The following is a 15,501-nucleotide window of genomic DNA, read 5'->3' on the forward strand; positions in this document are numbered from 1 at the left end:
TAGTTCCACTTCCAGGTTACCCCCCAAAGGCAAAATTTGAGTTACAAATGTTCGCTTAAAAAAATATATATATATTTAAAGATTTGCATTTTCACAACTTTAAAAAAATAGCAGATCTACAAGCTGTGAGCTTGTATATCTGCAATTTTTCAATAGCTAAAATAAAACAATTAAGGCCCCTCCACCTTGGGCCCTAATAACTCACTTCCCCCCCCCCCCCCCCTTTGTGACGCCCCTGCTCATAAGTCAACATCACGTTATTCTCCTCCATTATCTCTGCGAAAGATGTCTGCGGACAGTATTGATTGCGACATCATTGTGATGTGTGCTAAGAGGTCTCCGTGTTGTAATTCCTCTGTGATCCTTTTACAATCTGCTAGCCTGGAAGGAGGGAAGGAGAGCACTGTGCTGTCCTCATACAACCTGCAGCTCGTTTCATCCATGCACTCATTTTTTAGGGACATAGTTTCCACGGCCATTCTGAAGCCTTGCATTTTGTCACTTGAAAGTTTCTTCTTGTCGGCGAGTGACTCACAGCCATATGGCAAAGTATAAAATGGGCTTAACAAACACGTCAAGAAGAGATTCTTCATATCACCCATCTCCCTCCCTTCTTATCTTATGTGGGAAGAGAAAAAAAAAACATTTTGAATTTAGTTTAAAGGTTTTGGAGTGTTTTGTTAGTGTGAAAATTAACACTGAATTGTATTTTAGAGTTGTTTGTAGCTGTGCATTCATACTGAGCGTGAACATACAGTAACACAGCGATAAAGCGTTTTTTTCCCCCCCAGGGAACAAGGTTGATTTTTCACTGTGAATAAAAGCATTAACCTATATGACTGGGACATCAACTAGATTAATTTTATGTGAGATATCAATGCAGATGCTCTTTTTTCTTCCTGTCACACTTCTGGTGTGTAAAGACCATAAGCATCAGAGGACAACAGTGACATCACCCTACAATAAGAGATGCAACAACTAAACTAACGTCATTGCATTGCAATTGTTTTGATTCAGATGGGTGTCATTGTGAAGCTGTGAGGTCTTAGTCAGTAGTATAGCTTCACGGTTGGCTGATACCTGTTGCACCGTGGAGAACTGGAGCTCGTGCTGCGTTTAGGGCTGTCACGATTATGAATTTTTAAAAATTTGAGATTCAGGGCATACAGTACAGTACATTAAACCATAACTTGTTTGCATTTGTGAGAAACATCCACAAAAAAGAAAATGTTAAAGCAGTCATAAGTGTCAACGATTATGACATTTTACAGCACGATTAATAGTCACTCAAATAATTGCTATTAACGATTTCATTGTGTTCTTGTCGTTGACAATTACATTTCTGTTTGGCTTGTAGGCTTTGAAGTTGCACATGGCAGATATGACACATAGCCTAAATATACAAAGAAATTACTGGCATATTTGACAACTTTATACTTTAAAAAGAACATTGATAGTGGAAATAGCCGATCTACAAGTTCACAACGCGTTGCATTGCGACGCGTTGTGAGCTTGTAGATCTGCTATTTCCACTATTATTGAAAATGGTTGAAATAATACATGGAAACATGGAACATGGAAATGATTGACGATTATGACAAAATAATTGCGATTATGTCAAATGATTGCGATTAGACAATTATGTAATAATTGTGACAGCTGCGTTTGTAGGAGTGGAGCTCTGGTGTCCTCCCCGTAACATAATGTACTCCGGAGATCACGGGACATCCTAATGTACACCCCACCAACCCACCCACCACCCCCTCAGTCTGCCTCCCCCTCCCTGGTTCTCCCACGGCCGCTCTGCACTCTGCACGCCACGCATCTGCCAACAGGATGTTTTGCTCTTTCAGTGCACGATCCTCATGTGTTCACTCACACCGTGCTACAGATTCCTCTCAGCCTCCCCAGATGCTCCTCACATACATACGTACAGAAATACGTGTTGAATGATTGTGATCTTTTTTTCCCCCACTGTTGTCAATTTTGTTTAGTTGTAGTAGTACAGGATTTGCATGTAAAGGTGTATATAAAGGTGTATATAAAGGTGTATGTAAAGGTGTAGTGATATTCTTGTGTTTGTTCTGTAACTCTCTCCAGCTCCAGGAAAACGTTGAACTCTCTATACACATGTTTTCCAGTCAGGAGAGAGAGGTGATGACACAGAGATAGCAGGAGTCAAAATTGAAACCTACACACACACACACACACACACACACACACACACACACACACACACACACACACACATACACACACACACACACACACACACACACACACACACACACACACACACACACACACACACACACACACACACAAAAGAAAAAACGTTGTTTTAACCAAAACAATGTCACTTACACTAATCTTCTTAAGCCTATTTAACTGCCAAGTATTTCCAAACAATGTAGGCATTTAGATGGATTATAGAGACTTGATTAGAAAAAGGGCAAGTGCAGCTCATAATTTAGATTACCAACATGATAAACAAGCAAATGTAAATAGTGCAAAAATACACAGCAAAATTAGCATTTAAGTCAGTCTATAATCTTTTTTAATGGATCTATACTTATTTAGCCACATTACTTAGCCACATTACGAACATTTAGCCACATTACGAACATTCAGCAAAAATAACAGATCTGCAAGCTCACAATGCAGCATTTATTTAAGATATTTTGCGGTGCTTTTCTGCCTTTATTGAAAGTACAGTAGGTATACAGGAAACAGGGAGAGAGACGGGGAATGACACGCAGCAAATGTAGTCGGGATCGGGCTTCGGACCCGCGACACGCTGTCAGGCATTAGAGCGTTTGTGGTATGCCCCTGAACCGCTAGGCCAGAGGGCGCCCCATATTGTTTATTCTTGGTGAGATTTGGTGTGGGGGGAAGAGGAGTTCTAGGGGACCTCTGTCAACAAGTTTAAAAGTGGTAAATTAACACTCAAGATTTACTGTGTGGTGACAAAAGCTTCACAAAGAGGTAACACAAATGCAAGTCTGCTGAACTGTTTTCTTTATTTTCTTTCTCTTTTTCTGGCTAAAGTTGTACTTTACTGCCCTGTGTGTGGCGTGGTTGCTGTTTTTTTTTTTGCTCGGTTGCAAACCATCTCAAATGTCACCAATGTAGTAGCTATACATCTGTCTCTGTGCAGCCACACATCCTCCTACAAGTACAGTGGAGTGTTTTCTATTTTGTGTGCCTTGCATCATTTCATGCCCAGTCCAGTAAATGTTTTCCTTTCCCTCCGTGCATAATGAGAGGTCCCCGTCATATAGCCAGCCAGGAGCTTTACAAGCTGACGACAGCTCAAATGATAGATTGATGAATTACATGGTGAGTAGAATTCAAAGGCACACGGGTTTTCTGGGCATATTTTGGGTCCCATTGTGTTCATGCATTCAGGGGGATTTTGTTTGACATTAGCATTTTAATTTTACTAACTTCTTTTTGCACTTTATTCCTGTCTGTTTCTAATTTAGGTCTGGCAGCCGAGAGGCATTCTTTGAGGGATGTAGTTTTGTTGAGTTTTTATACAAACACGGAGAGGTTGGACAGAAAGAGATTGTATGTCTGTGTGTTTTGTGTGGAGCAACATTCGTTCTAATATGACTTTGGATATTCCCAGATTCATTTGTGTTCCTTCGGGGATCTTACCCTTAAAGCTTCTAATGAAAAACCAGCTGTATTCTAGGGATGGGACGATACGCGATATTATCGTTTATCGTGATAAAAAACACTCAAGATAATCGTATCGTGGAGATTTAATTCATCGTGATATCGTCCTCCGCCATGTACTGGGATCAATTCACCTTTTCTTTGCCGAGCTGCATATCCGGTAGCACTTAAACCCTGTATAATTGGTAAAAGGTACTTATAATATACGTACCTGATACTGTCTTTTTTTCACTCTCTATCAAATGTCTTTGCCAGAAAGACATTTCTGGCAAAGACAGAAATGTCTTTGCCAGAAATGTCGCGTTGTGACTTGTGAGCTTGTAGATCTGCAATTTTTTGGCAAATGTTCCGCCCCAGGATAATGGATTTTGATTATCGTGATAATATCGTAAATCACGATTTCTTTTGTCACAATGATCGTGATATGACATTTTCGTATCGTCCCATCCCTACTGTATCCATGAGAAAAGACACAGGAGAAGAGGAAGTGGTTTTGCGAGCCGAGGCAGAGTCTATGGGATATTGCTGCGTTCATCGCTTGTGATTGTTTTGGTTCCTAACGGGAAACAGTTGTAACAAGTGCTTTCCTAATCCCTTATTGCTCCTGGCCACCCAGGAACCAGACACTGTTCTCTCCGTCCTTATCAGCCCGCTTCAATGCTAGACGGATGATATTATCTAAAAGCCGAAGCGGACATATTTATATTCCCGCTTCCTATCACCACCACATCAGACAGCTCCTTCTCGTTTCTTACTCTTGATCACTCACAACACATTCCTTTGTGTGACTCCTTTTGAGAGATTTTCTGACCCCTAACTGATTAGCGTGATGAAAAAACATTTATATAAACGTACCCCAGTTCAGTGTTTGAGATGTGCTACCTCCATTGTTGTTACTGTAAGTCAGGGGTTCTAAAACCTTTTTAGGCTGTGACCCTCAAAATAAACATATATGAACTGGGGACCCCCACCCTGACAAGCACTTGGAATTGTAGGTATTACATTTAATGTGACTCGGTTCCACAGATGAATATTGTGAAAATAGCAGATCTACACGCTCACAACGCCTCGCACTGCGAGGCGTTGTGAACATGTAGATTGGCTATTTTCACAATGTTCACCTCTTGCTTACTTAATATTTGACAGTTTGGCCAGTTTGGTATTAAAGCGGTCTTGAAAGTCCTTAAATTGTCACTTTATAAATGTGCAGATACCCTGTATACATAAAAAAATTACATTACGCTAATTATCTGGGGACCCCACAAAATAATTTGGGGACCCCACAAGTTTGAGAACCACTGCTGTAAGTTACTCCACAATGGACTGGCCAATGTCCACTATCTCCTTTGATTTTAAATATTTCCTGTCAATTCCATTTGATTTCCCCAAATGGTTTGACACTGCTTACTAGTGCCTGCTGTAGAAAATGTTGCCTAATCCCAAATTGGAGCCACTCATCATTGTTTGTGGGTGACGTCCGGTGTTCTGTTAGTAATTTTGGAAGTGTCACACATAGGAAAAAAACAAGTGTTTACTTCACTCGCATGCGCATAGCTCTCATGAGAACACAACGCTATAAATTGTTTCCTTTCATATGTCGGCGCTCTACAAAGCATAGGCTTGTGAAAACTGGATTTGACATAAAGCGAGTTTAGCAGCACAACAATGGAATACCACCCACGACTTTAGACGATGTGTTTGTGTCAAAGTATCTGGTGACGACGACGTGTTGATTTCAGCGCTCTGTTGTCCGAAATGAGGATGAGCAAACGCGTTGAGAAGCACAAGCAGGATGGAAGGCTGACGGTGCTGTAGCACAGTGGTTCAATTCCCTTGCGTTGTGAGGCGTTGTGAGCATGCCGATCGGCTATTTTCACAATTTCTGCCTCCAATATTTGACAATTTGGCCAAGGATTAATTTGTAATTTCAGAGGTATTAAAAAGTCCTTAAATTGTCACTTTAGAAATGTGCAGATACCCTCTATATACACTTAAACTTGATGTTGGTTTGTTTACTGTAGAGTGAGAATACCGTGCTGCACATTACGTTAATCATCTGGGGACCCCCCAAAATAATTTGGGGACCCACCCTGGGGGTCCCGACCCACAGGTTGAGAACCACTGCTGTAGCAGGCAGGAATTCGGCTGTCATTCCTCCGCTGTCCAAGCAAAGTGTGAGGCAGTTTATGCTAGTATTACACTTGGAAAACGTTGAAACATTGTTCTAATACACAACGTTCTCAAGACTCTGTCCCAGCTACTCCCATTCTAAACAATGATCCACATGGAGATAATAATTTGTTTCCATTGTCGGTATGGGGGAAGGGGGGGGGGGGGGGCTATTTGGCGTAGACTGTAGTGTTATGATGTGAAATGTACTGGCCTTTACCGTGGGTAAGCCAGGCCCTCATGTGAAACAGCTGTGTGGAGTAGGAAGGGGCTGCTTTGTCGTGGGAGCCTGTACACGAGCATGTGTTAAACGTGCACAATCTAGGCATTACTAGGGGCCATGCCGTCTGGTCTGTTTTGCAAAATAAGACCATGTTTGGCACTGGTCATTAATTTGCTGTGTTTGAAAATTTTGAAACATGGTGTTGATTGGGAAAGTCATAACAATGCATTTCACACCCAGGGTGTTGTCATACCATAAAGAACTGTGTGCCCTAAGACTGCCAACATATGCTCTTCCTATACAGACATACATTTAGAGCCTTTTTAATGATAAATATTACAAATTCTATTCAGCAAGCCTTATGGGGGGAAAAAAAGGTTATTTATTCAACCTCGGATGTGTAAAAAACAGGTTTCATGTAGATTTCTACTGTATATGTCTGCTACATGAACATGAACATTAAAATGTCTACTGTTGAATTGTATAGTATGGTGTACAGTTTATTTTGCTGCATTTAAAACTACTCGAAAATAGGGTCTACAAGCTGACTTGTGACCTCATTAAGGAATGATCTGTGTTCCTTCAGTGGTAGCGCAACGTTTAATTCTACTGTATGCTCAACCAACATTAATATGTTTCCACCCAACTCATCTGGGCCATTACTCACTCTAAAAGCTCATATGTCTTGGACATTTATTCAGAATTAAAAGCATTGTTCTCTGCAGTTGAAACACAGTGGGGCTTTTGGTCCACCTAATCATAACATCACATTCTAGTCATTACACCGAGACCAGTATTTACGACAGTAAGAGAGCCATACCAGCTCCGCTGCTGCTGACCCAGATTTGCTCAGAGCATCAAATCCATCTTGAGTACACTGACTGAAATGCATCATTACCGTCACAGCACACTAGCTTTCCCAAATGAACACTAGAATCCTCCTCGGAGCACAGTTATGTATTTAACATCACGAGAGCTGCCTGCCGCAGTCCAAAGGACTTGCAGATGTGACGGTGAGACAAAGGCTGTGATGGTTGGCTCGCTGTCCCTGTTCGACTTACTATACCAGATGAGGGAGCTCCATGTTTTTCCTCTCTTTTTCCCCTGGAAAGTTACTTTGAAACGACAGAGGCCTCCTAGTCTGCTCAATGTCAGTCAGGTGCCTGGCTGGTCCTGTAGCTCTGTTGAGTTCATGTGGGCCCTAGCCACAGCTCAATTTATAGTATATACTGTATACCAGGGTTCCCCAATAGGCGGCCCACGGGCCATTTGCGGCCCGCGGGGGGCTACTTTCTGGCCCCCACCAACCCCAGTAATAATGGTGGTATAAGAGCAGCAACAACACTAGTATATCGTCATTGTCAGGTGGAAAACCTGTATCTCAAAATGTGTACGTTCTTTCGCAAAGTAAAGCTCTGCTTCATCAAACAAGGCCGTCTCACAAAAGTAGTGAAAACAGCAGATCTACAAGCACACAACGCCTCGCGGTGCGAGGCGTTGTGTGCTTGTAGATCGGCTGTTTTCACTAGTTTAAATCATTTTTAAAATGATATGCAAAACCAACGGTTTTGGACATACAAGACTTTCACCCGACAACGAAGATATCTGAACTGTCACTGGAGTAGCGGGAACGCCACCGTCGCCCCCTGCAATGTTGTGGCCCTCGGCTTGGTATCCTAGACATAATTTGGCCCTTGGGGAAAACTAATTGGGGAACCCTGCTGTATACACTCCATTGCATGATTGTGTCGCTTTCTGAAAAGAACAGATATCAAGCTAACTATGTGTCACAATGCAACAAGTTGTTAGATTGAAGATCTGTTCTTCGCGACACCATCGTTAGAAATGATATACGGACACTGATTATTTTTTATTATCTTAAGAAGTGCAGTAGCATTACGAAAAAGGTGAAAATCGCCTCCAAATGTGGTATGACCATCACCCATTAACAGCTACCATAAACTGTTCCAATATTTTCTCTGGATCCGTCGATTTATTGCATAGAAGCTGTAACCCAAGCAAAGGGATTATAGAAACGGTCTTGTTGAAGGCTGAAAAAACGAGTGATATCAATAGACGGGGGCCAACCACAACACCCCAAGGAATGGTGATCCACAAATCTCTGCTCATAATAATGTGAAGATACCCTGACACTTCCTGGACCTGAGCATGATTTTTGGCTTTGTTACTGTTACACTGTATGTTTAACATTGAACGACTCTGTGTGGTTATGCTGTACATTGTTTTTACATTTTCCTTCTGTCTCTCTTACAGCTGCCTCCGAGGGTCGAGTTAATGGCGGAGAGGATTTCTTTCAGAAGGTGAGTGCGTGGTCTGCCGTCGGACTGTGCTTGCATTCACTCTGGGGGTAATGTTCTACCCACTGAGAGGAGAACTTGGCTCCAGACGGTGGTAAGGGAGCAGATGTCAGCTGTGTCTCCAGTTGGTCATAATTGGGGATCAAAACTTGAGAGAAATGAATTGGAATGGTACCGTTGTAAAAGCTCTCCTGTGTCCTGACCATGCAATGCAGCTGACAAGCACTTTTGACCTCAGTGCCTGTTTCAGCTCGTCATCGTGTAGAATATATCAGCGGTTCCCAAACCTTTTAGCTTGAGACCCAAAAGAGAAATTAGACATTTGTCCGGGACACAAACTAGTGAAAACAGCAGATCTACAAGCTCACAATGTGTCGCTTTGTGCCTCGAGCTTGTAGATCGGATATTTTCACTACTTCTAAGACATTTGTTTCCTAATTTATGGAATTTCTTAGATTTTTATTTTATTTATTAACTCTTTTACTGGCATTTCAAGGATCTAAGGATGTCTTAAACTGCCATCAAAGTAGCTTACCTTGCAATTTTATAGAAAGATATCCATCCATTATTTCCAACCGCAATCTTTTGTAAAAGACAGGCGTATCTCTCATGGAGTCGTGAAAAAAAAGTCGTCCGGGTTCCAATGAACGAGGCTGAAGTTTGTCCCTCGGTTGCACCTGTTGTATAGATAGAAATAGAGAAAGTAGATCCAGGCATAGAAAACTACCAGAAAAGTGATCCTGCCGCCCCAGTAGTGTTACTGGTGCTGCTACTGTTGCAGACACCCACTAATTAAAAACAAAATGTAGGGGAAAAAAATGAAGGGACCCATAAAAATGTGTCTGCGACCCAGTGCTTGGGAACTAGTGGAATAGATCTTCTTTACAATTAAAGGTTTAGTCTTTCAGGGAAAGAACAGGAAGGCTTCATCTGCCAAGCGCTGTCTCACCAAATAGTCTTTGTTGCAAACATAATTTGAATTGGCTGGTCGATACACTCAAAAACTACTGTAGAGCAAAGAGGTTGGTTTTGCGGTAAGAAACCCCTTGGATCTGATATGGCCCTTTGAGGTTGTTTCTTCCCCAGAGTATTTTTTTTTAGAGAAGCATATAATATTCATCATTTATCAAGGCATTGTACATTATACTGATTTTATGCCAACAAGAAAAAGTCCAAGCTGTAGGATTGACATCTCGTGTGGCTGCTTAGTAACTGATGAGCATTGTGGTGGTGTATTTTCCACTCATCTTTTATTTTCATGTTATTCTTTTCAAACCATCTTGTGTGATAGATGCAAGCAAGGACAACATGTATATTTATCTGACAATATTTGTATATTGGCTGGGTATGTACTTTTTAAGGTCATAACATAACCCCTGTGATCTGTGTGAATTTTTGTTTCTCCTTTACAGTGAATGAAGAAGCGAATTAAGTAAATTAAAGTCAATTAAAAAGTAACATTTCTACAACACGAAGCGATGTTTCGAAAATAGCTGCTGTTAATCTGTTAAGGAACGTTATACAGACAAATTATCCTTGTATTCAAGACATCACGGGTTGAGTAAACGTTAGAATTAGTCATTTTGTGTGCATTATCATTGTTATCCAAAATACTGCTTTAATTAAGTGATGTACCGTACAGTATGTCTTCACGTTTAATTTCAAACTACCGGTGTGTGTGTGTGTGTGTGTGTGTGTGTGTGTGTGTGTGTGTGTGCGTGTGCGTGTGCGTGCGTGTGTGTGTGTGCGTGCGTGTGTGCGTGCGCCGTGTGCACACCATTAAAAATTTTACCACAACCTGCATTTTAAGTGTTGGCATGACTAAAGACTCATGCATATCTGTGTAGAAAGTAGATGTGGTTGTTATCTTTTTTTCCCCCCTTTTGTGTCATGTGATCAGAGATCATTTTCAAGGTTTTTCCGTGAGACATAATTGAACTTTGATGCCAGTTATTACGTAGGTGTCCTGATAATTACGCGAAAGTAAACGCCCTTGTTTCTGAGCTCACTGGCTCCTGTTTAAAAATATGGTTTCCTGGATAGGCTTGAACTCCCTCTATAGTCTGTTAATGGACTGTAATGAAATGAGTGATGGACAGTGGTTTGTTTTAGCGTACTCCCTTTGTCTATTTTCCGTCTCTATTTTCTGTTTGGAGGTCAGGAAGTTGAATTAAAATGTCAAAGAGGGAGGCAATTTAACTGTCCCCGTCTCCCCGAAGTCGTGCTCAAAAACCCAAGAAATGCAAACCAGGCGCCATCAAATTCCACTCGACGGGATTTTAAACATGAACTCTTGATGTGTTTGGTCTCGGCCTCTTGCTTTGGTTTGGGGGAAAACAGTGGTGTTTAAAGCTTAAGATATCCACTGACGGTATCGGGCTCTCTCAACAGAGTCAGCTGACTGCAGCTAGTCAGCACTGGTGCTTGGGCTTGGCTAGTGATGGTTTTATTCCATTTAGGCCTAGAGTTATCTAATGCTTTAACTATTGAAAAAATAGCAGATATACAAGCTCACAGCGCGGCACCAAGTGCCGTGCTGCGAGCTTGTAGATCTGCTATTTTTAAAAGATCATAAACATTTGTGCAAATCTTTGAATATCTTTGAACATTTGTAACTCAAATATTTGCTTCTGGGGGGTCCCTGATACAAAGTATTTTGAGACGGGGGTCGGCGGCCAAATACATATAATTCTAGGGGTCCTTGACATGAAAGAGTTTGAGAACCACTGACGTAGAAACATGTGTTTTTCAGCGAATCGGGTCGAAATCGTGTCAAAATTCAAATGTTCATGTCTTTTTTTTTTTATAGAAGATCTACGAGCTCGATCTACGAGCTTGTAGATCTGCTATTTTTGAGTAGTTAAAGCATAAAATAATGCGTATCCGATTCTAAATGGGTTAAAGTCTCCGAATTGGATACTTTCACAGCTCTTTTGTAAGGATGGAGCTTATTAGAGGTTAAATTGTCAATAATTATACATTAGAGTGCAGCTGTTATGCTTGGCGGCCCGCGAGGCGCTGCGCTGAAGTCATGTTTTTATTGTAGAGTTTCCGTCTGGTTAGCTCTGTATAGCTGCCCTCTGATAGCATGATCGGCCATACACACCCAATTTAAGCCATTTAGAACGGGTACACATTATTGTGTATCATTATTTTATGCTTTAACTATTGAAAAATAGCAGATATACAAGCTCACAGCGCGGCCGCGCTGCGAGCTTGTAGATCTGCTATTTTTGAAAATTTGTGAAAATTATCATTTTGACCCGATTCTATAAGTGTCTTTTGAATCCTTCTAAGATTTTTTTGAAAAACCCTATGTTTCTATGTCAGCAATCTGGCCAGCCATCGTCAAAGAAAAGGTCCTTTTCACTTAACTGGAGCTCAGTTAGTCTGTTCTTAAGAGACTACCATGTCAGTGGTTCTCAAACCTTTTCATGTGAAGGACCCCCAAAATGATATGCATTTGGCCACGGACCCGCATCTCAAAATATTTAGTTCCAGGGACCACCCAGAAGCAAAATTTGAGTTACAAACATTCGCTTTAAAAATACATACAGGTATATTCAAAGATTTGCACACATTTTCACGACTTTTTCAAAAATAGCAGATCTACAAGCTCGCAGCGCGGCACTCGTGAGCTTGTATATCTGCTATTTTTCAATAGCTAAAGCATTCAATAATCCTAATTCTAAATGGGTTAAGACGGGAAAACACACCCTGACATCAGGATCTGGGGGGATCGTTTCAAGAGTAAATGGATGAGGTGTGCAGAGTGCCTTGAAGTCGATGAAAGTGGAAACTATTAGTTTGGTCCCCTTCCTGTACTTTCAAACCCGCTAACACATAGGCCTATGCGGGTGTGCGTGCACACACACACACACACACACACACACACACACACACACACACACACACACTTATTGAGACTAATATATTACATACCAGTAAGACACCTAAGGGTGACAAGCGAGGTCACGCCATGTCTTGGCCATCTGGCCAGTGATTTACTGTATATCGGACCCATGGAGACCCCTGGTACCCATATATGGAGATCATGCTTACTCAGTTATTCATAATGTGAAAGTCCTATGACGTCTATGACATCTGACATCATACCGGTACATACGATCCCTTTTATGCCCATACATGGAGATCCCTGTCTGTAGAACCAGCCACACAGATATGGGCTGTCTTCCTCCATATATGGGCATACCCATATGAAGTCCTAGATATGGGCTTAATATTGATGACATCAGGGATCTCCATATACTGTACGGGCATAAAAGGGATTATGTTAGTGTGGTTCCCCTGACATCACAGTGATGTCAGAAAGTGATGCCCAAACACTGCAAATCCCTCCCTCCCCCACATACGTTGGCTCTCAAAGTGGGGTCCGAGGACCCCCATGGGTCATTGAAGGAGTTCCAGGGGGTCCCCAGCTAAATGATAGTTAGGAACCAAATGGACCCTGTAATTCAGGGAGTGTAAACATAATGGAACCAAATGGACCCTCAGAGTTGAATTAACATTGATTTTACAATATACAGTAAATTGGGGTCTCAAGAGATAGAAATGCCAATTAAATCCCCATTTAATGGCATTTCTATCTCTGAGACCCTAATTTACTGTATATTGTAAAATCAATGTTAATTTAACTCTGAGGGTCCATTTGGTTCCCTTTGTACACACCCAGTCTAAGACGGGAAAACACACCCTGACATCAGGATCTGAGAGGATCATTTCTAAAGTAAATGGATGAGGTGTGCAGAGTGCCTTGAAGTTGATGAAAGTGGAAACTTTTAGTTGTCATAGTTGGTCCCCTTCCTATACTATCAAACCCTGTAGCCTAATGATCTGTAACCTAATGAATGTCAAACTGGGGTCCTTGATATTATAATTGTTGGGAATCACTGCTAGAGCCGTAAACATCTTCTCTTATATGGGGGTCCCTGGCATATCTTCTCAAATGGGGGTCCGCAGGCTAAGAAGTGTCAATTTGGGTATCCTTGACTTGAAAATGTTTGAGAACCACTGCACTACATAACACTTTCAGACGTTACGAGAGTGATTTGACTTTAGGCCCACTCGTTGCTTCTAGTCAAGAGAGTGTGGAGTTCAGCAGTTGACTATTGAGAGTGAAAACAAAACAATCCACCGCTACACTCTCCCTGGCCTGGTCTCTGTGGTCAATCAACCCTCTTACTCACTGTCTGTTTGACTTCCTTTGAGTCCAGAGCAACGTTTTTATAAAGGAGAGCGGGCAGTCCGCCTCCTTGTCAAACACTTTATTCAGTCACTGAAAAAGCAGCAGGGCTTGCCTCGCGGACAAAGTGGGAGCACAATGCTGAAAGCGCCGCAGAGAAATGAACCAAACGTCAATCCCCGTGGCCCACAGAATCTCTCTCTCCCTCTTCCCGTACATGATGCTCTCCTTCCTCTGTCTTTGTCTCTCTCACGCTCTCTTTGCCTCTTTCACCCCCCCCCCCCAAAAAAAACACACTGTTTTCCTATTGTCTTCTCTCTGTCTATTGAGCAGTTAATGAACCATTACCATGAGGCAAGTTTAACAGGGGATTTTTGACCAAAAGATTTTGACCAAAAGAATAATAAAAAAAAATAAAAATAAAAAAAACTTGGACCAGTTTGACTCAACACAATGCAGTTAACTTTTGGGCTTCTAAAGCCTGAGTTATATGTATTGTGCACGCCACCGATTTTTAATTCAAATGAGCTTTATTGGCATGAGAAAACATATGTTTACATTGCCAAAGCAAGTGTCAAAATATAATAAAAACTGAAAATGGGGAACAGTTGGAGAGGGTACAGCTGTCATTGTGTAAACAGAGCTATGTCGCATTGTGTCGATACATACCGGTATATACAGGGTATAAAGCTTTTGGAACAAATAGCATTTCCTTTTTCTCAATACGATTTAAATAGTCATGCACTGGAAATAGCCAATCCATATCAATTCATCCACAACACGTTGCAGTGTAGCGTGTTATGAGCGTGTACACTAGATCAGCTATTTCCGGTGCATGGCACCCACACGCTACTAAGTATGATTCAGGTGTAACTGTTGGAGAGGCATGACATGGCATTAGGGGTGGCAATACGGAAAAATACAATATCACGATATTTTTACAAGCTGTATGACGATACACAATCTTATCGCGATTCTTTTTCATGACATTGTATCGTCTCAACGATATTTATCACCATATCGCCCACCCCTACATGGCATGCACCATTTGGGCCGTGAGCCTGTGATGATCTGAAAGGAGGGACATTGTAGAGCAGATAGCCATGGACCACAGAGACGCTTTGGAGAGACATTGAGGTGACAGATGCTTTTGGGTCCAGAGCCAGCACCCTTCAATCGCCCCCACCTTCCATTACTCCTTCCTCAGGGTTGTGGTTCTGTAAATAATGCCAGGCGTGATCTACAACTGCCAATGCACTCAGATCTTAGCCCAGACCAAATAACGGCTTCATTACTTAAGAAGCCCTGAATTACCATCTGCAATTTGTCCATGAGATGGAGTTTGGTTTGCGAAAGAGAGGAACGTAGCACATTCTGTAAAAGATGGGATAAATATAGTGCTATCACAGCAGAACACATAAACAGCTATGTCTGTTTAAAGTTTAGTGGTTCCATCATGTACTGTAAATCAGTTCCTCATGTCCGTGCAGAGTATCCTCTTCCTCGTGCGTTTAAACGGTAGGATGTTTTTGTGCAGGTGACCTTTGTAATGCAGGTTACTCTCCTTCAGCCCTGTGCACACGGTTAGCTCTGCCCTAAGGCAGTGGTTCTCAACCTGTGGGTCGGGGGTCCCCAAATTATTTTGGGAGGTCCCCAGATAATTAACTTAACGTGGTTTTCTCATTCAAGAGTAAACAAACCAACATAAAGTTTAAGTGTATAGAGGGTATCTGCACATTTCTAAAGTGACAATTTAAGGACCTTTTAATACCTCTAAAATGACAAATTAAACATTGGCCAAATTGTCAAATATTAGAGGCAGATGTTGTGAAAATAGACGATCTACAATACATGCTCACAACGCCTCGCGTAGATCTGCTATTTTCACAAATAGAACCGTGTTATAC

General features: G+C 41.7%; 1 protein-coding gene across 1 annotated transcript in view; it reads left to right on the plus strand.

Moving 5' to 3' along the window:
• The window catches only part of bicc1a (BicC family RNA binding protein 1a), a gene marked incomplete at both ends in the record, with an annotated part of 113,986 nt that overhangs the window by 23,899 nt on the left and 74,586 nt on the right, over window positions 1–15,501 (plus strand). The window contains one exon of the mRNA XM_080739738.1: window positions 8,348–8,394. Coding sequence (XP_080595864.1) covers window positions 8,348–8,394 — 47 coding nt within the window. The remainder of the gene's footprint in view (window positions 1–8,347; window positions 8,395–15,501) is intronic.

The sequence above is a fragment of the Nannobrachium achirus genome (assembly GCF_963921795.1).
Source record: "Nannobrachium achirus genome assembly, chromosome: 13".
In the NCBI taxonomy this organism is placed as follows: Eukaryota; Metazoa; Chordata; class Actinopteri; order Myctophiformes; family Myctophidae; genus Nannobrachium; species Nannobrachium achirus.